Below are 22,866 nucleotides of genomic sequence, written 5' to 3'. Positions count from 1 at the left end.
TTTTTTGAGCCAGATACATCTCAGTGCAATTTGCTGTCACATGATTCCCCCCCCACTATTCTTTCTTCTAATTCTGAGGTACATGATAAGTTACAAAATCATACCAAGGCATGATGGAAGGAAAAAGAATAAAAGACAATGACTTCGTCCAACATTCATCAAAGACATGAAAGGACATGTGTTTACTGAATGGAAGAGGTTTTTCCAGATCAAGTAGAGGGAAAAATAATCACATTTGTTATTTGTTTACAAATGCAAAACAAGGCTGAAAATAGAAATTATTCTGCAGGTAAAAGTGAAAATTCCTACAGATCTTACTGAGCTCTATACTTGGCTAATAAAGGAAAACATGACCCCGACATGAGAATGGTCAGTTTTATCAATGAAAAGGATTACAAAACGCTTTCAAGATGGAAACCCAACATTGAGTGCGGCAAAAGATGCTGGTTGTTCCCAGTGTAATTCAATTTAAATACCGCAACATGATGAAAGGAGAAAGAAAACCTATTTTTGCGTTCATGTCTCTGTACCACTGCCGGTAGAATCAGTTGTAAAAAGAGTTGCCCAACTTTTACTCTACTAACTTGAACATTATATTGTTAGCCATAATATATTATTTAATACAATCTGTATACAAAGGTCTGCCAAATATGCTGCATCACATTCTTTTTTTTGCACAGCAGAGTCTTCTTCCCAACAAACAGGAACACAAGCCAAGGAATACATTTCTAATTTTAGCTGCAACATCATATATACAGCACTTTGCATCCTAAAACCCTTAAAATATTATTTCTATGGTATTCAAGCCCTTCATATTACAGAACTAGTATAGGGCCATTTAGGGTTTATTTTAAGCCAATTGTTTCTGTATTCAGTGTTAGGCTGGGTTCACACTACGTTTTGTCCCATACGGGAGCGCATACGGCAGGGGGGAGCTAAAAGCTCGCGCTCCCGTATGTGACCGTATGCGCTCCCGTATGCCATTCATTTCAATGAGCCGACCGGAGTGAAACGTTCGGTCCGGTCGGCTCATTTTTGCGCCGTATGCGCTTTTACAACCGGACCTAAAACCGTGGTTGACCACAGTTTTAGGTCCGGTTGTAAAAGCGCATACGGCGCAAAAATGAGCCGACCGGACCGAACGTTTCACTCCGGTCGGCTCATTGAAATGAATGGCATACGGGAGCGCATACGGTCACATACGGGAGCGCGAGCTTTTAGCTCCCCCCTGCCGTATGCGCTCCCGTATGGGACAAAACGTAGTGTGAACCCAGCCTTAGTCTGACTTGCATTAATCCAGAGAAGAAAATTCCTCTTATCCTTCCATGAAGAAATGCTGGACATGCTTTGTCAATATTACAGTGGCCTACAAGAAACCCAAGGACACGTTCCTGCATATTGACTATAACACCAGTGATGCACAAAGAAGAAGGCAAAGTTAATTGAAAATATGTTAATCTGTAATGGCAGAACAAAGTGCGGAAATAGGCAAAGTCTGTTTACACAAGGTTCATCTTTATGGTTAAGACACATACAGAGATCTTTATGGACATAGCCCCCTATCTCTGGGCAAGAACATGTGCAACAAGGTGGTCACCAGCTTCTTTACTTTACAGCAAACACACAAATAACAGATATGGCACAAAACAATGTTAAATTGCTGAAAATTCTGGCTTCATTCCACGTCCCTCAAAGACATGAAAGGAAATGTGATTACGGAACAGAAGAAGTTTTTCAGATCAAGTAGAGAAAAAAAAAAAATGATCTTGTAATCTGTATTTCTAAACAAATACAGTGATCCCTCAACTTACAATAGTTTCAACATAAAATGTTTTTTTCTGGACCATCGTAACTTGAAACCAGACTCAACATACAATGCTACGGACAGTCCAGATTTGTGATACCTGTTACAACTGGAGGAACTGACCAATCAGAATGGGCATTTTACTGGAAAATCCCCTGAATTACTGAAGTACATGCACTGACTGGCTGTCTGGTAGCGCCCCCTACAGTACAGGGAGGAACTACAAGTTCTGTACTACTCCTTACCTGTGCCAGGGTTAGCTGCTCTTTTGGACACCAAGTAAGGGCGACTCCATTTGGGACACTGTGTACTGTATAGGACCCTGAAGAAGCTCCTGTCCTCTACATAAACCATTGTTTCCCAACCAGGATGCCTCCAGTTGTTGCAAAACTACAACTCCCAACATGCCCGGACAGCCAACGGCTGTCCGGGCATGCTGGAAGTTGTAGTTTTGCAACAGCTGGAGGCACCCTGGTTGGGAAACACTGACATAGACAGTGATTTACAGCTCCCAGGAGATCCTTCTTACTTTTATATATAAGGATTTGCTTTATCTGTATTAGTTATCTACTTATTTTCTTTAATCCTCACATTTTCCTATTTTTGGATGACATTTTGGTGGCTTCAGAACCAATTACCAGGTTTCCATAGAGTTCTGGTCTCAACATACGATGGTTTCAACATACAATGGTCGTCCTGGAACCAATTAATATTGTAACTTGAGGGACCACTGTACCGTAAAAACCGATCCCTTATCAAGCTCTATACTTGGCTAATAGAAGGAAAACATAACACCAACATGACGAGAGTTGTCAATTCTAATAATGGAAAGGATTACAAAACCCCTTTAGGGTACGTTCACACGTACGCAGATTTGATACGCAGATTTGATGCACAGGATTTTCTGCTGCAGATTTCAATGTAAACTAAATGACTGAGCGCAGCTTCTAATCTGCAGTTACCAATCCTGTGCATCAAATCTGTGCAGGATCCTGTGTGTGAACGTACCCTTAAAGATGAAAATCCAATATGGAGTCCAGAAAAAGATGCTGATTGTTCCCAATGTAATTAAATAAATAAATAAAAATTTGGTAGATGACTAGACTCCTTCCTACAATATTCATGAATCACTGCTCTTTTAGAAAGTTAGAACCACTTTGATGTAGAATTAGGTTTATTAGTGAATTCTGTGTCTTAAAGAATTCAAGATGTCACAAAAGCCTGAATAAGAGCAATAAAGTATGATTTTATTTTTTCTGGGTGATTACTCCATAAGTTTTGAAGATTCTAATCTCTACAACTTGTTTCATAGTAGGGATGGTTCATAAAACCAAACCTATACTCCTCTTCCTCGCTACCCTGTCGCTGTTGGTTTAATCGAGCTCTGGCCCTGCAGAACTGTGCTTCCAGGTCCGGAGTTAGCATGTTGTCCAGCGGGCAATGTCACATGCCAATCCCCAAACCCATAAGCACCTCACAGCGAACCAGAGCTCTGTTACAGAAAATGGTCTAAGTCATCCATGTACAACATGACAGGTGCAGACATGACTTGTTTTCTGAAGTGAAAATTCAAGCTTCACATATGCTGGACTGGTAGTCAAGTGGCAACTGACAGTAGAACAAACTACAATACACTATAGGGCAATGGTTCGCAACCTTTTTCGTGACTGTACCCCCCCCCCCCCCCCCCCCAAAGGGTGAAAGTATGTCCGTGGGTACCCCTCGCACGGAACTTACGTGCGAGGGGTACCTACGGACAAAATAAGTAATAAAATTACTTATTTTCATAATGGCATGTGCTTACCTTTATACTAATGCAATACTTAATCCCCTTGTGCCATTATTCCCCCCTCCCTCTGATCCCCTTTTGCCATTATTCCCCCCTCCATCTTAATCCCCTTGTGCCATTATTATCCGATATGGCAAAAGGGGATCAGAGAGCGAGGGGAATAATGGCACAAGGGGATAAAGATGGAGGGGGGTAGGGATAATCATGACCCCCCCCCCCCCCCCCAATTCCTAATCCGCTTGTGCCATTAATTCTCTCCCCCCTCCGATCCCCCTGGGCTAATATAAATTTTATATATAATATTATATATATATATATATATATATATATATATATATATATATATATATATATATATATATATATATATATATATATACATACACACACACACACACACACACACTAACATTCCTCCCTCCCAAACACTTAGTTCCCAGAGTCCCGTTCGGCGGGGCCACACAGAAAAGTGACATCCTCCTGGGCTGTGCAGCACCTCCACGCAGCATCAGGGGACGTCACACATCTGCCTGGCAACCATGCAGCTCCCGCAAAGTAGCCACGGCCGGAGTTGCAGCCGCAGTACTTTCCAGAGAGCTGCTGCGGCTATTCCCCACTCTGCGCTGACAAATACTGGCCAATGCATGGCCGGTATTTGTCAGCGCATTGCGTACCCCCGCACAACAGGTGGCGTACCCCTAGGGATACGCGTACCACCGGCTGAGAACCCCTGCTATAGGGTATCGTCAGAGTTGCTCTTTCTGCGCCTCCCATTAGAAGTTTACATGCAATGTGGGAGACACAGTCAGAAGATTGTCCAGTACTCTTACCAAGGTGACTGTATAGCGCCAGGAGCCTTTCCTAGAGGTAAACTTTATATGATAGCTAAAAGAACAGAAATAGGCCTAGATCCTACAAAAGGCAGTATAATGTGTAATTTGGATGACTGTAAAATTACCTGAGAGACTGAGCAACAATGTTCTCACATATCGTCAGACAATGAGTCACTCGATCTTTTTTGTTCGTAGAAGGTTCTTTCTTTCTGGAAATAAAACAGATAAAACTCCGGTTAGAACAGCAGAGACCTAATCTTCCAATGAAGGTTAACTGGTTACAATAATTTCACCACCACCCATTGGTCACTACAATCTTTTTCATGACTCCGTTGACACCAGGGTTAATTAATAAATAAAAACATTTTGGGGAAGAAAGGACTTGAGGACCAATTGCATGGCCACTGAAGCACGTAGAGAAAGATTTATTAAGACTTTAATTTCATACATCAGATTTAAAGGGTTACTGTCATTAGAAAAAACGTTGACATGTTGCCCGTAAAAAGTTTTGATCGCACCAGGTTTCACTTCTGAGACTTGCAGCAATTGCTAGTTATAGCTAAGGGAGCAAGCAGCAGCGCAGTTTAGTCCCAAGCCAATCCAACCATTTTCTATACAAGTCTGTATAGGCTTATACTGAAAAAAGGTTGGATTTGACCGAACAGTGCCGATGCAAATGTCCCAGGATTATAAGAGTGAGACCCAGGGTGATCAAAACCTCTGTCAAAAGTTTTTCTCTAATGACGTTAAGTGTTTAAACTAGAGATAGAGTAACAGGATTTAAATCCTTTTTATTACATTTGGTGCATTATGACTGTCTGCGCCCCACAAACTAAAATGTATGAACTGTCAGTTTTCCCATATAATTTACCATTTCTATCTTAAATTATAGTAGGCCCACACCTTAGCGCTGATTCCACTCACTTTTTGGGAAAGTGGTGCCAACAGCACAAGATCTTTAAAAATAAGTTGCAATATTTTATTACATGACAAATAGAATAAGGTGGGTGTTCAGTTCCACACAATTAATATGTTCAAGGAAAATGCAGCAACCTGAGCAGCCCCTATGGTCATGTCTGAGGAGCAGGAAGAGGAAGCAAGTTTTATGCAGAGGAAGTTTATGTCAAGATAAATGCACAAAAGTAATATCCAGAGTGACCCCTCTATGAACCACTGAGAACACTTTATGTTGTGGACAGAGGCTCGGTCTTTTCTATAAGTTAAACTATGTTAAGGGTAATATATCAAAAATATCAATTTCAGAGGAATTCTAGTTATGACACAGACCAGGAACAGGGCTCCAGGTAATTGGGGTGGTTCCCCCACTCGCACACCAACATTGTTCAATCTCTCACTGTTTGGATATAGGAAGAGATCTATCAATCAGGACGAGAAGCCAACGAGATAATGTGGAGCCCACGTTCCTGGCCAGTATTATAACAAAAATTCCTCTGAAACTCTGCAGCCTTTCACAGGGATCCATAGACCATTAAAAAACATGAGTTTGTAATAGTTTGATGCTGCGTGTGGTTTAGTCAGGATGAAACTGGTAACGGACTGTCACCACAGGTCAACCCCATCAATATATGCTCTACTAGCCATCAGGACAACTCATTATTATACACACATACACACACACTTTATATGTCATATATACATACTCTACTAGCCATAAGAGCAAATCCCTGTTGAACATGGACACTAAATAACAGTAGCACATATCTCATCCAGGAGAAACTGGGCAAGTTGTGGGGAATCCAGGAGATAAGATTACACTAGGTAGGGACACTTGGTAAGTCCTATTTTCATGACTTCATTTTTATGTAACGAAAGGCTGGTTTGGTAGTGGGGCCTTTTTTCCTGCTTCCTGTGCTACTGGGCTAGCCCAGTTCAGCAAAGGTGCTGAAGACAGCTCGTTACAGGGCTTTAACTCTAGGCGATAGCCTGCTTTTAGAAGTTGTGAGGAACTTGACCTGAAGTCCTGGGGGTTGCTAGCCTCTCCTGAGACCACTGCAAAATATATGAGTTAACACACGTTTTTTATTTTATTTATTTTTTTATGTCTGGTGGCTGGAAGTAAGCCACTAGGTAAAGTGAGGGCAAGTTAATTGAGTATATAGCACTGAAGATTGGAAGGGTTAAAATACAGAATTTTATTTCATCGATTAAAAAATGCACACACAAAAAAATAGAATTAGTAACTCACTAAACGGCCGCCATCCGTACTCTAAACCAAAAAAAGTATATTCTTAGTGGGTGCGGATTCGTGATGTCACAATACTCTGGCCCTGTGTTTGCCACCCGGCTGTTTGTGAGCAGGCACCGCAGCGTGCAGCTCAAACAGGTGGGTGGCGAATACAAGATTGCTGGGGTCCCCAGCGGTGGGACCCCCGCGGTGAGAAATCTTATCCCCTATCCTTTGGATAGGGGATAAGATGTCTCAGGGCTGGAGTACCTCTTTAAGATCGTTGGGTTTGACCGACCCTAATTTGAAGGTCCATTCTGCCTCACGTTGCAGGATCATTTTGTCCCACTTGCCCCCCCTTGGGGATGGTTTGATTACTTCATTCACCTGAACTACTAAATCACTACTTGAGTTTTGGTGTTTCTCCTTAAAATGAATTCCAATTGGAGTGTTCCTTTTATTAACTATATCTCCCACGTGCTCCTGTATGGGTTTTTTCAAGGATCTTATTGTTTTGCCCACGTAATTCTTGGGACAGGAGCACATGAGGAGATATACCACTCCAATGGTGTTGCAATTGGCAAAATGCCTCATGACAATTTAAATGAGTAGTTAGTGCTTAGACAATCAAGTTTTGTTCTGGCTCTACCAGCTATTTTTAGCAGTTTGTCCATTTCTACAGAGCTAAACTCCCACACTACATGTTACCTGCAGGGGCTTTACAGAAATAAAGAAGCAGTGACTATACTAACCATCAATCCAGGTATCTGCTGAGCACTCTTATCTGTCCAGGTAGGTTAGTTGATAGGTCCCGCACCACTTGAGAAACCTTGGCGTTGGTGTGCGGGCTCCGGTGTGTCCTTCATATAAGGATATACTGGCTAATGTCTCAATTTGACATCAGTTTTGAGGGTTAGCCAATGTCACTGTATACATCTACCACAGGAGTGAATCCAAATTGTGATCCATAGGTGCGGGTTCTCCACTCCAATGTAGGTGCACAACTGCACTTGGGGTTGAGCACCTTGTATCACCTTTAGATCATGCTAATATAGCTGCTGAGCACTCCCATAAAAAAAAAAAAAAAAAAAAAAAAGAAGAAATTGCTACTCAATATAGAGGATAAACGATAACATGGAGGGAGAGAACCTGCCTCTTAAGGGAAAGACTATGAAGATCTGATTTCAGTTATTACTCTTCATGGTCTATTCACACGTCCAGTATTCTGCGCAGATTTGATGCACAGGATTTTCTGCTGCAGATTTAAATGTAAACTGAATGACTGAACACAGCTAGAAATCCTGCACATCAAATCTGTGCATCAAATCTGCGCAGAATACTGTACGTGTGAATAGACCCTTACAGGATATTAAAGACTGGATGAGACAATGGCAGACTACATATTGATTTGTAGAAATAATTCACACATTGACTTTTCCGGGGACCTGTACTGATAACTACACAAAATCAGAAATAGCACCCATGTGTTTCTTTTATAGTCTGCAATGGTAAGTCACTTATAATAGTTACTACTAGTTTCTTCATGAAAAACCAGGTAACCAGGCCAATATAATAATAATAATAATAATAATAATAATATATATATATAAATTTCATTCCACCAAGGCCCTCACAAACAGGAAACATTGCTGGATCACTGCAACTCAATGTGTCCCTACTGAAAAAGATGCGATCTATCTTCTGCTACATCACAGTAACATATACTACTGGATACATGGTGTTCACTGGGTTTCAGTAATGGTGCTGTGCTATTATGTCCAGAATTATTGGCGAAATCTGCAACAAAGCCTCCTGAAATAACCTCCTCCAAAGACGTGAACTAGGTCCAATTTCACAGTGAGTTGTTACGTGTCCCCATGTAGCCCCATCCGATCACATGTCTGCTCTGCCACAATCACCCCAAGGAGTAGCATCTCTTTAAAACTCAGATTTTTCATTTTATTATTAAGGATGTCCCAAGACTTGTGCCATCGATACAACATAGGACCAAGTTACTGAGTATTCAAAACATGTCTGCAATGTTTTTCCCACTCTGGTTAGACCCTTATGACCAATTCATAATATAGGAACCAGAACAGCAGCAACATTCAGAGCCTTATAGAATGAAGATCACTGGACCTCCATATTTGCCGATAGGTGTGTATACAGGGTATACCTGTGTCTGTAAGGTCATGGGGGCAGGATAACTTTGCAGCATTTCCTAGTACATCCTACACCGATGGCAATGCTCTCAGATCCCATAATTCAGTGCAGCAAAACTGGGTAAAATACTAGATTATGAAGTTATAGGTCAACCAGCAGAGGGTTCAATTCTGAAGAAAAAATATAAAGGACAGTGAACGGTTACCAGTCTCCTCATCTTCTGTCTTGTCTACCACAGCTCTATACAGTCAATACCAGCACAGACCACTGACACCATGCCCATGATGAAGACAGCATTGAAAGTAATGGCCCCCGCAGTCACGTAATATAATAGTCATTGAGAGTAGCAGGGCTTGTAAAAAGATGGTAAGATGCACTTGAAAAGTGTCTGCATGGTGTAGTAGTGCTTTGTTTTATCTAATGTAGAATAATCTGACACCAAGTTACTTGTGCCCCCTAAGAGAGGTGGAAATCCCCCTATTTTTGTGTATGTACTAGTTGTGTTTGGACTAGTGGTTCCCCTATATACCACTAATAGATAATGGCAAAAAATAAAGCTGCATTCTTTTATCAATGTGCTGCATCAGACCTTCCTTTTTAAAAGACTGGACATTTCTTTATTATTTTGCGCTTATACAGTAGATACCTATGCAGGACGGATAGGTAACAGAGTGATCCGTCAGTCACCGACTCATGTCATAGCAATACACGGCTCATATAGTCACAGGTATAAGCAGCCTAATAAGTTCCCCGAGGACCAACACAGATCATTGCTGAGAAGCTTATAGGGATCTCCAGCTCTAGCCTGTGGCCGGCTTTGCCATAATCTGGATTATCAGGTTTACTGAACCTTACTGTATACAATATATATGGCTCGGGCCGCAGGTCCTCACACGACCTCTTCACATTCCTTCCCCCATGCAAGTCGTGATATACAAAACATTCCATAGGATAATACTAAACAACAGCCGAGCACCAGCATCTATATGCAAAGAGATTAGTGTGAACGCTGCCCTACAGTTTTCCCATTTATTGATTTATATTAATAATGGATGATCTGTATCATCTCTGCCAGCTTTCAGTGAACATTTACATTCTTGTTTATATTTAGGGAGATGAAAACCGCCATTTCTGAAGTCTCTTGTTACAAGATCTAGACAGGTTTTAGGATGGTAATATTGCTTCTATTCAGGGACAGAAAGCGAAGATGTTAATATAATTCCGCCCAAAGAGTCGCCATGTTGCCAATAGCAACTAGTCAGATGACATGTTTATAAAGGGGTATTCCGAATTAAAAATACTTATGTAAATGGTCACTGTCATTTCAACAAACTTTATACAGATCAATAGTGCAAGCAAATCTAAGAAACTTTGTAATATAACATATTAGACAAAAATGCTTCTTTCTCCTGTTATCAAGCGTCTTCCCTCTGCCACCCCTGCTAAATAGTCGTTGAGCTCAATTTCATCATGGAGCTCTCAGGGATCAAATGACAAGCAATACAAGTCTATAGAGGAGTAAGGAGGGAGATGGAAGGAGGACAACTCTAAATAAGAGATCTCACCCCATGGCTACTGTGTTGCTGCTGTGAGGCTGTGTATAGAGATATTGAAATACAGGACCTCTTCTGTCTGTGCTGTGTACGACGACAGACAGGCAGGATATCCTCCTCTGTGTATGCAGTGTATCAAACACCATAGATATTAGGCTCCACCCACCAGCTTTGGTAGAACAAAAAATCAGAGATGAAGCCTGCAGAGCAGAAACCTGCTAAAAAATCCACAAAAAATGATATAATGGTAAGAAATAGTGCTATTCTTATGTATACACATCTTATGCTGAAAAGAACACTGAAACGACAGGTACTTTTTAAGTGTCACATCCCAGAGGACACTGCATGTGAACTCACAGATGTTTTCCAGGGAATTCAATGGGAAAGAAACCATAAATTACTTGATTAAAAAAGGATGTTTTCAGTGTCAAAATTAGGTGCATAAGCAAATAATCATGTACGCCAAATAATTTCAGTTAATAAGATTAAGAAGTCAACCATAACCTCTATATAAATTTTTACTGTATGGCAAGAAAATGCAGTCCAAACCATGACTGCCAAGGTAATGGAAACACCTCCAGGAACATTTGCAACCAAAGCTATATATCTCCACTAATACTAAAAGCAATTTCTGGAGATCAGTCGGATGTGACCAATTTTCCGCTTTACAATCTACAGGCTTCTACTCTGGAATGCCAAGAGGCGACATCACTGCCCCAGCTAGACACGTAACAAAACCCATCCAAATCAGAGGAGGATTGTTCTAACACTGCTCGGTAATCCAGAGAGACATGGATGTGCCAGATGAAACATTTTCACTGCATCGTTGTTTGTTCTTTTACAGCGTCTCTACATTTTCTTTCTTACTTATGTGCCCTTTATATTGTTGTATCTGCCAGCCGGCCGGGGAGCGCGATGCTGTCAGCTTATATCACACAATCGCAGCGGTCTCACTCCTAAGCAACATGTCCAAAGTTAATTTTAATGACAGTAACACTAACATTTTTTTGGTCACACATTTCACCCTGTGACTTATAACTCAGGTAATCATTTTCTCCAACAGGCAGTGCCTCTTCCTGGCATGGCAGTATGGCCGCTAGGTGTGAACCAGCTCAAACATTTACCAGTCTGTGTCATAATAGCATGGTGCTCTGCAGGAACTTATCCTTACTATTACCACTCTGCACAGGAACAGGTTAATATTCACCTGTACTGAGAAGTATATAGAAAAAAAATTAATCAGTTCATTTAAAAAAAATGTATATTATACTGCAAGACCCAGAAACAAATAAAATTACAGCTATGTCAGATGTGACCATAACTAGAACAGATGGGATTTCCAAACACATTTTTTAGCACATTTCTCTCAGTCACACAACACCTCCATACTGTATTGTAAACTATGGAAACCTCTATGATCGGAGCAGACAGGTGCCAAGTAGAGCTCCACCCTGACACTAAACCACAATACATGTCGTACCTTAACCCCATCACTCCTCCTGATGTGCTACAAACCACATAAAGTGCTTCTTACGGTGAAAACCTTTTTTTTTTTTTTTTTTTTTTTTTTTTTAATCAACTGGTGCCAGAAAGTTAAACAGATTTGTAAATTATGCAATCCACAAAGAGGCACCCGGCACTGCCCGGCTCAAGCACTAGTTCAATGCACGCTGACACCTTCCTACAGATCCCGTGATGAATATTCAGCATCTAGGTGGTGCTCACCGCAATCCAACAAACAGTTCACTTCTATAAACTTCCAAGACGAGAGAGAAATCCACAGGGCACTCTCCAATGCTACAAAATGTGTCCTTTATTTCACGGGTCCATACATCAGTGCGGAGACGCTCATACAGGTGTGCTTCTACAAACTACGTCTGTTTCTCGCGATACTTCGCGCTTCAACAGGTTGAGCATCAAACCTGTTGAAGCGCGAAGTATCGCGAGAAACGGACCGTAGTTTGTAGAAGCACACCTGTATGAGCGTCTCCGCACTGATGTATGGACCCGTGAAATAAAGGACACATTTTGTAGCATTGGAGAGTGCCCTGTGGATTTCTCTCTCGTCTTGGAAGTTTATAGATTTATAAATTACTTCTATTAAAAAAATCTTAATCCTTCCTGTACTTATTAGCTGCTGAATACTACAGCGGAAATTCTTTTCTTTTTGAAACACAGAGCTCTCTGCTGACATCACGAGCACAGTGCTCTCTGCTGACATCTCTGTCCATTTTAGGAACTGTCCAGAACAGCATATGGTTGCTATGGGGATTTCCTTTTACTCTGGACAGTTCCTAAAAGGGACAGAGATGTCAGCAGAGAGCACTGTGCTCATGACGTCAGCAGAGAGCTCTGTGTTTCAAATGGAAAAGAATTCCCACTGTAGTATTCAGCGGCTAATAAGTACAGGAAGGATTAAGATTTTTTTATAGAAGTAATTTACAAATCTGTTTAACTTTCTGGCACCAGTTGATTTAAAAAAAAAAGTTTTTCACCGGAGTACCCCTTTAATGTTCCACCTTACAGGGTAAATCAGCGTCATGTACCACTACTTGGCAGCACAACTGAAATCCGCGCAGGGGCAACGTTTACAGCATTACTTCCCCTCAAGAGCATAACCAAAATCAACATCACCAAAGAAATTTGAAATTCAGTAAAGAAACACTTATTTTATATGTGATAGCAAGGATAAGACATGTACCTTACGCTCAGTACTCAACCCATTGAGGCCTATATACTTACCTTTACTAGCTCTGCCTGTCAGGTTAAAAAAGCACTTTGTTATTTTTTTTATTTATTTTGTTTAAGTAGTGCAGCATATGATATTATTACAAAATGACGTGGAGGTTCTTGTCTATGCCTCGGCCAATATTAGTTGGGCTGTCTGTCATCTTCATTCTTTATTAACCTATGATATGGTTGTCTGAAATTAGCCTGATTCCCCAAAATGGCTTTACAGAGACAGAGGGGGCAGCGTCTCATTATTGCACTTGTGCTGAGCCTTATTTGGCTGCAGCAAGTGATAGATCAGCAACAAAGAACTTCTGTCTTCTAACTCACAATATATTTGTTTCAGTATATTCTTAGGAGATGCAGCTTTAGCCTGTCTTTTTGTGACCGGTTTCTCCCTTTCATCTTTACAGGATGATCAGTTTCAACTTGTATCTCAGGATACAGTGGAGCTTTTGCACATGACACATTACAGAGACAGATAACATAAGACAGAGGAATTTTTTTGCTCTGAGGATAATCAGTGTATGGACTCCCCTACTATATCACTGCTCTGCTGGTCTCTAAATTATTGCAGAAATTATCTCTACAGCAGCACACTATACATGGGTGGCATAGTGGCGAACAAGGAGTGTGGGACTTGATTGGAAAGGGAGGTTCTAAGAGCTGCAGGAGGGGTTCCTTTAGCTCACAGGAAATCATGCATACAGGATAGACTAATCTCCAATGTGTGTGTGTGTGTGTGTGTGTGTGTGTGTGTGTGTGTGTGTGTGTGTGCGCGCGCGCGTGCGTGTGTCTGATTTACTGAAGGACTGACTGGTGGTCACATGACCCATCTGCGAAAATTAAAGAGCTTAATATGTATGGATATTGACAATTTGAAATTAAAACAACAATTTGGGATTACCAACCCACTGATATCAATGAAAAGTCTATAATTCTATACTGCCTGTAGAGGGCCAAAGATATTCCAATTTCATCCAGATGTTACAGCTGATAGCTGGGAGCCCCAGCACTGGGATATCCTGTGATCATCTTATCCTCAAGCAACCCGCTTGGCCAAAGCAGAGAAGCCCTTTAAATATATACAGTCATCTCAATAATACCCCAAGGCACACACTGAAAGTAGAGGTAACAGTTCTGTACTTAACAACTGCAGCTAGGAATTCTGGACAACATAGTTCACACAGTCTGAGCATGTATTCTGTCTCAAAGAGAATGAACACAATCTGCAAATAGAAGCCATCAGGGCTCATAGCCAGGCATTGTATTAAGGGTGGATAAGACTGGACGAGTCAATAAAGTCATAAGATTTTAGTGCATAATCTAAACAAACAAATACGAGCACAGCAGATGCAGAGAGCGGCTCTCAGATGGACTTTGTCCTAGGATACCCATGACTCATCCAGTTACATTGGTGTTACTAGAACTTAGGCTCGGTTCTAGGACCTGCATTAGAGGTTCCATCCAAGCCTCTGTAGTAGAATCTATTCAGCGGCGGTAAATAAAGCCAATCCATTGTATGAGGGACAACAGAATCTGAAAGTCCTCAGTGACTTTAACCCCTTAAGGACTAGGCCATTTTATACCTTAAGGACCGGAGCGTTTTTTGCAATTCTGACCACTGTCACTTTAAACATTAATAACTCTGGAATGCTTTTAGTTATCATTCTGATTCCGAGATTGTTTTTTCGTGACATATTCTACTTTAACATAGTGGTAAAATTTTATGGTAACTTGCATCATTTCTTGGTGAAAAATCCCAAAATTTGACGAAAAAACTGAAAATTTTGCATTTTTCTAACTTTGAAGCTCTCTGCTTGTAAGGAAAATGGATATTCAAAATAAATTTATTTTTTATTCACATATACAATATGTCTACTTTATGATTGCATCATAAAATTGACGAGTTTTTACTTTTGGAAGACACCAGAGGGCTTCAAAGTTCAGCAGCAATTTTCCAAATTTTCACAAAATTTTCAAACTCAATATTTTTCAGGGACCAGTTCAGGTTTGAAGTGGATTTGAAGGGTCTTCATATTAGAAATACACCATAAATGACCCCATTATAAAAACTGCACCCCCCAAAGTATTCAAAATGACATTCAGTAAGTGTGTTAACCCTTTAGGTGTTTCACAGGAATAGCAGCAAAGTGAAGGAGAAAATTCAAAATCTTCATTTTTTACACTCGCATGTTCTTGTAGACCCAATTTTTTTATGTTTGCAAGGGGTAAAAGGAGAAAATTTTTACTTGTGTTTGTAGCCCAATTCCTCTCGAGTAAGCACATACCTCATATGTCTATGTTAATTGTTCGGCGGGCGCAGTAGAAGGCTCAGAAGCGAAGGAGCGACAAGGGGATTTTGGAGAGTATATTTTTCTGAAATGGTTTTTGGGGGGCATGTTGCATTTAGGAAGCCCCTATGGTGCCAGAACAGCTAAAACCGCCCACATGCCATACCATTTTGGAAACTAGACCCCTTGAGGAACGTAACAAGGAATTAAGTGAGCCTTAATACCCCACAGGGGTTTCACAACTTTTGCAAATGTAAAAAAAAAAAAAAAAAAAAATCTAAAATGCTTGGTTTCCCAAAAATTTGACATTTTTACAAAGGGTTAAATCCGAAAATACCCCCCAAAATTTGAAGCCCAATTTCTCCCGATTCAGAAAACACCCCATATGGGGGTGAAAAGTGCTCTGCTGGCGCACTACAGGTCCCAGAAGAGAAGGAGTCACATTTGGCTTTTTTGAAGCAAATTTTGCTCTGGGGGCATGCCTCATTTAGGAAGCCCCTATGGTGCCAGGACAGCAAAAAAAAAACACATGGCATACCATTTTGGAAACTAGACCCCTTGGGGAACGTAACAAGGGGTAAAGTGAACCTTAATACCCCACAGGGGTTTCACGACTTTGGCATATGCAAAAAAAAAAGAATAAATTTTACCAAAAATGCTTGATTTCCCAAAAATTTGACATTTTTACAAAGGGTTAAAGCAGAAAATACCCCCCAAAATTTGAAGCCCAATTTCTCCCGATTCAGAAAACACCCCATATGGGGGTGAAAAGTGCTCTGTTGGCGCACTACAGGTCCCAGAAGAGAAGGAGTCACATTTCACTTTTTTGAAGCAAATTTTGCTCTGGGGGCATGCCTCTTTTAGGAAGCCCCTATGGTGCCAGGACAGCAAAAAAAAAACACATGGCATACCATTTTGGAAACTAGACCCCTTGGGGAACGTAACAAGGGGTAAAGTGAACCTTAATACCCCACAGGGGTTTCACGACTTTGGCATATGCAAAAAAAAAAGAATAAATTTTACCAAAAATGCTTGATTTCCCCAAAATTTTACATTTTTACAAAGGGTTAAAGCAGAAAATACCCCCCAAAATTTGAAGCCCAATTTCTCCCGATTCAGAAAACACCCCATATGGGGGTGAAAAGTGCTCTGCTGGCGCACTACAGGTCCCAGAAGAGAAGGAGTCACATTTGGCTTTTTTGAAGCAAATTTTGCTCTGGGGGCATGCCTCATTTAGGAAGCCCCTATGGTGCCAGGACAGCAAAAAAAAAACACATGGCATACCATTTTGGAAACTAGACCCCTTGGGGAACGTAACAAGGGGTAAAGTGAACCTTAATACCCCACAGGGGTTTCACGACTTTGGCATATGCAAAAAAAAAAGAATAAATTTTACCAAAAATGCTTGATTTCCCAAAAATTTTACATTTTTACAAAGGGTTAAAGCAGAAAATACCCCCCAAAATTTGAAGCCCAATTTCTCCCGATTCAGAAAACACCCCATATGGGGGTGAAAAGTGCTCTGCTGGCGCACTACAGGTCCCAGAAGAGAAGGAGTCACATTTGGCTTTTTTGAAGCAAATTTTGCTCTGGGGGCATGCCTCATTTAGGAAGCCCCTATGGTGCCAGGACAGCAAAAAAAAAACACATGGCATACCATTTTGGAAACTAGACCCCTTGGGGAACGTAACAAGGGGTAAAGTGAACCTTAATACCCCACAGGGGTTTCACGACTTTGGCATATGCAAAAAAAAAAGAATAAATTTTACCAAAAATGCTTGGTTTCCCAAAAATTTTACATTTTTACAAAGGGTTAAAGCAGAAAATACCCCCCAAAATTTGAAGCCCAATTTCTCCCGATTCAGAAAACACCCCATATGGGGGTGAAAAGTGCTCTGCTGGCGCACTACAGGTCCCAGAAGAGAAGGAGTCACATTTGGCTTTTTTGAAGCAAATTTTGCTCTGGGAGCATGCCTCTTTTAGGAAGCCCCTATGGTGCCAGGACAGCAAAAAAAAAACACATGGCATACCATTTTGGAAACTAGACCCCTTGGGGAACGTAACAAGGGGTAAAGTGAACCTTAATACCCCACAAGGGTTTCACGACTTTGGCATATGCAAAAAAAAAAAGAATACATTTTACCAAAAATGCTTGATTTCCCAAAAATTTGACATTTTTACAAAGGGTTAAAGCAGAAAATACCCCCCAAAATTTGAAGCCCAATTTCTCCCGATTCAGAAAACACCCCATATGGGGGTGAAAAGTGCTCTGCTGGCGCACTACAGGTCCCAGAAGAGAAGGAGTCACATTTGGCTTTTTTGAAGCAAATTTTGCTCTGGGGGCATGCCTCATTTAGGAAGCCCCTATGGTGCCAGGACAGCAAAAAAAAAACACATGGCATACCATTTTGGAAACTAGACCCCTTGGGGAACGTAACAAGGGGTAAAGTGAACCTTAATACCCCACAGGGGTTTCACGACTTTGGCATATGCAAAAAAAAATGAATAAATTTTACCAAAAATGCTTGATTTCCCAAAAATTTTACATTTTTACAAAGGGTTAAAGCAGAAAATACCCCCCAAAATTTGAAGTCCAATTTCTCCCGATTCAGAAAACACCCCATATGGGGGTGAAAAGTGCTCTGCTGGCGCACTACAGGTCCCAGAAGAGAAGGAGTCACATTTGGCTTTTTTGAAGCAAATTTTGCTCTGGGGGCATGCCTCTTTTAGGAAGCCCCTATGGTGCCACGACAGCAAAAAAAAAACACATGGCATACCATTTTGGAAACTAGACCCCTTGGGGAACGTAACAAGGGGTAAAGTGAACCTTAATACCCCACAAGGGTTTCACGACTTTGGCATATGCAAAAAAAAAAGAATAAATTTTACCAAAAATGCTTGGTTTCCCAAAAATTTAACATTTTTACAAAGGGTTAAAGCAGAAAATACCCCCCAAAATTTGAAGCCCAATTTCTCCTGATTCAGAAAACGCCCCATATGGGGGTGAAAAGTGCTCTGCTGGCGCACTACAGGTCTCAGAAGAGGAGTTACAAATTTTGCTCTGGGGACATGCCGCATTTCGGAAGCCCCTATGGTGCCAGGACAGTAAAAAAAAAAAAAAAAACATGGCATACATTTTGGAAACTAGACCCCTTGGGGAACGTAACAGTGTTACAGTGAGTACTTACACCTCACAGGTTTTTTGAAAAGTGGGCCATAAATTGAAAAATTAGATTTTTTTACAGTAAAATGCTGGGGTTACCCAATTATTAACATTTTCACAAGGGGTAATATGAGGAATTGGGTTACACATTTTGGAGGGCTTTTCCCCCTGACTATAAAAATACATCCACATATGGGGTAACGTGCTGGACGGGCGCACAACAAGGCTCAGAAGTCATAGAGGTCACTTTGTATTTGTGACCTTTGGCATATCAGTAGCTGACGGTTACATACATTCCGAGGAAAATACAAAAATGAAACACCCACATGTGACACCATTACAGAAAGTACCCACCCTGAGGAATGGGTATAGGGGTAAAGAGGACATTTTTAATGCACAGGTGTTTCCTAAATTTATTTTCCAGGAATGGATGAAGGGTAGCTTTTGAATATTGCAATTTTCAACCTATACTCTGCTTCATTTTTCTGGGAACAACTAACATGTGACTCCGAATTGTCGCCTGGAAATACGACAGAGCTCAGCGAGAACTCTTTGCATTTGAGGCGGATGTTTGTTACGGACCTAACAGTTACATACATTCAGAGGAAAATACAAGAAAGGAACACCCACATGTGAGCCTATTACAAACAGTACACCCCCTAAGGAAGGTGTATAGGGTGAAGTGGAGATTTGGAACAGACGGGTGTTCCCTTCATTTATTTTCCAGGAATGGATGAAGAGTACTATGGGGGGGGGGGGGGAGATAATTGCAATTTTAGTACTGATATGCCAATTATTTTCCCAGAATGATGACCCAGAGTACAGCCAAAAGTAAAAATGATGCCCGCCCCAAACCCTATACTCTGAATCATCATTCTGGGAAGGGGATATGTGGGGCCGTCCCTATTCTGTTACCTCAAATGCGCAACCCGCTCAGGTGGAGAGAGAGAGCGTTGCGCATTTGAGGCAACTGCAAACCTCCAATGCTGTTGACTCTGTGTCCCATGACCCATTTTTGGGGGACAAAGATATTATGAGGGGCATTGGGAAAGAGGTTTTGGGTTTGATTTTTTGGGGGTAGGGTATTTTGGTATAAAATTTGGAAGATAATGTACCCTGGACTGGTACATTGGAGCCGAATTCTGGGGAATGAAATTTAGGGCAAAGGATGGAAAATTTAGTACTCCATGGAAGTGTGATACTCCCTGAAGCAGCCTATGCAGAGGCCCGGATGATCGGGGCAAGTGTCACACTGAATGGTGGTGTCCCTCCGTCTCCCCTTCCTGTGACACACTCTGCATCTTTTCTGGGTTCGTCCCGACCTTCCAGTGTTGGGGATCACACATGGAAAGTGTTGGCCGGGGACGATCCGGGGACCTAAAGTTCCAGAGGTGCTCTGACCCGCTCTTTGGCGATCACCATAGATGAGGGCCTTTAGAACTACCTCTTGGTACTCCAGGTATGTCCCTGTGTTGCCAGCGTTCTGGTACAGTATAAAAGAGTTGTACATGGCAACCTGTACCATGTAGACCGCAACCTTTTTATACCATACGCGTGTTTTCCGCATGGCATTATATGGCTTGAGGACTTGATCAGAAAGATCAACTCCCCCCATATACCGATTGTAGTCCAGAATACAATCGGGCTTGAGGACCGGTCCCGCGGTACCTCGCACAGGGACAGGGGTGCTGCCATTCCCATGAATTGTGGTGAGCATAAGGACATCCCTCTTGTCCTTATACCGGACCAACAACAGGTTCTCATGGGAAAAGGCACGGGACTCACCCCGGGGGATAGGAGCATGTAGGGAATGATGGGGCGGAAGGCCTCTTTGATTCTTCCGGACTGTCCCACAAGCGACCGTGGATCTGGCGGCGAGGGATGAAAAGAGAGGGATACTAGTATAAAAGTTATCCACGTAAAGGTGGTAACCTTTATCTAGCAATGGGTGCAAAAGGCCCCAAACGATTTTCCCGCTAACACCCAGAGTGGGGGAACAATCTGGGGGTTCAATGCAGGAATCTCGTCCCTCATACACCATAAACTTGCAAGTGTACCCGGAGGTACTCTCGCAAAGTTTATACATCTTCACGCCATACCGCGCTCGCTTGGTCGGGATGTATTGCCGGAAGCTGAGTCTCCCCTTGAAGCTGATGAGCGACTCATCAATAGAGACCTCCCGCCCCGGGACATAGGCCTCCCAAAATCTGGCCCCGAAGTGATTGATGACCGGCCTGATTTTATACAGGCGGTCATACGCGGGATCAGTTCGGGGGGGACATGCCGCATTATCAGCATAATGCAAACATCTCCGAATGGCCTCGAACCGGGAACGTGTCATGGCCATACTGTAGAGGGGTGTCTGGTAAAAGACGTCCCCACTCCAATATTGCCTGACACAGGGTTTTTTAACTATACCCATATGCAGCGCAAGGCCCCAAAAGGTCCTCATTTCGGCTGCATCGACTGGAGTCCAGCCGCCGGGTCTAGCTAAAAGTGAGCCCGGGTTAGCGGCGACGAACTGTTGGGCGTACAGATTCGTCTGTGTAACCATCAAATTAACAAAGTCGTCACTGAAAAAATGACCGAAAAAGTCCTTTTCAGTGAACCCGGCGATGTTAATTTTGATTCCTGAGTCGCCAACAAACTCAGGAATCACGGGCTCGTGGTCCGCTGGCTCAGCCCAGTCAAGTTCTCCGGTACGAGGTACCAGTGACCTTGGCAGGGGGGCTTCACTAGTATGAGCGCCAGGGGGACTCATACTAGCATGGGGCACAGGCTCAAGGACAGAGGAGGTTTGCGGCACCGCATGGCGGCGAGTTCGCCGCCTTGGTGGCTCATCATCTGAACTAGATGATGAGGAGGACGATGAAATAAGGAAGGTGGGGTCTTCATCGTCCTCTGAGATGCTTTCAGAGTCGGAGGCAATTAGGTCATATGCCTCCTCCGCCGAAAACACTCTGCGGGCCATTTCCCTACTCTAATGGGGATACGGGTATGTGTGTGTGTGGGGGGGAAAACTTTATTGGTGTGTGTGCTGCGTGTGGTGTGGTGCGATACTACCTCCCTAACCCGCCCTAACCCGCCCTAGCCTAACCTAACTAAACTAACCCGCCCTAACAGAAAAAAATATAAAATAAAAAGGGGACTTTTAAAAAAAAGGGGGACTTCTAGCGCAAAAAAAAACCCTGCACCAAAAAAATAAGCGTTTATCTAATCAGTGGTGTGCGCACTGATTAGCGCTTGTGGCGGCAGGGGGCGCAGAAGTCAGTGGGGGGTCCAGCCACTCAGCCCAGGACAGTGGCTGGTGGCTTGTTCACAGACCCCCACACAAAAAACCCGAAAAAATAAATAAAAAAACGCTTTACCCCGAAAAAAATGCACCCGCCTGAACCAAAAAAAAACGCTGATCAGTGATAAATCACCGACAGCGGTGGGACAGGCTGCACACACAGGTACGGTCCGTCCACACAGTACACGCCTGCTACTGGTGGCACGGACCGCCTATGGGTGCAAAAAAAAATCCGCGTTAACCGAAAAAGGTGCCTTTACCACAAAAAAAAAGCTGATCAGTGATAAATCACTGACAGCGGTGAGGCACGCCGCACACACAGGTACGGTCCGGCCACACAGTACACGCCTGCTACTGGTGGCACGGACCGCCTATGGGGGCAAAAACACGCTAGAAAACCCGAAAAAAAGCGCCGGCACCACAAAAAAAAACGCTGATCAGTACTACGGGACTGATCAGCGGCGGGTGGGCTTTAACAAACGGTGGCGGACCGCTCTTTTATAACTAAGAGGGTCCGCACACACGCTTAGTGAAAAAAAAAAAAAAAAAAAAGATCTGCGCCAAAAAAAAAGGCTGACGGCAGACCGCAGCGACCCAGCAGGGCCGGGGTCACGCAGCTAAAGGTGCTACGGACCCACGGACACCCACTGAGGTACGCCAAAAAAAAAAAATTAAAAACTATTTTTTTTTTTTTAACCCTAACCTGTCCCTACCTAATCTAAAGCTATCCCTGGGGATTTCTGTGCCAAGGGGCCACAGAAAGGGGGCAAGGGGCACTTTTTTTTTACTGAGGGGATGGTGGGCAGCACGGGGCTCCGTCCTGCACACCAGATCTCTGTGGAATGGTGGGCAGAACGGAGCAACGTGCTCCTAGCCCACCAGATCCCCTCCCATTACATTGTGATTGGTGTGGCCACTTTGGCCACCCAATCACAACTGTACTGAGGGGGTGGCCACAATGCCAGCCCCCAGTACAGCATGGATGGTGATTGGTGGTGTATACTACACCACCAGTCACCATCTATATCCAGGTCACAGGGTCACACGTGACCCTGATGAC

The 22,866-nt window shown here is 42.6% G+C and overlaps 1 protein-coding gene across 2 annotated transcripts in view; it reads right to left on the bottom strand.

Annotated features, from left to right (window-relative positions):
• HTT (huntingtin) overlaps positions 1 to 22,866 on the bottom strand; it is a 270,836-nt gene that overhangs the window by 235,310 nt on the left and 12,660 nt on the right. For both annotated transcript variants that reach the window (XM_056555022.1, XM_056555023.1), the window contains exon 2: positions 4,552 to 4,635. In XM_056555022.1, coding sequence (XP_056410997.1) covers positions 4,552 to 4,635 — 84 coding nt within the window. The remainder of the gene's footprint in view (positions 1 to 4,551; positions 4,636 to 22,866) is intronic.

The sequence above is a fragment of the Hyla sarda genome, chromosome 1 (assembly GCF_029499605.1).
Source record: "Hyla sarda isolate aHylSar1 chromosome 1, aHylSar1.hap1, whole genome shotgun sequence".
NCBI lineage: Eukaryota > Metazoa > Chordata > Amphibia > Anura > Hylidae > Hyla > Hyla sarda.
The sequence above is the reverse complement of the archived record's forward strand: the minus strand, read 5'-3'. Positions and strand labels throughout refer to the sequence as shown.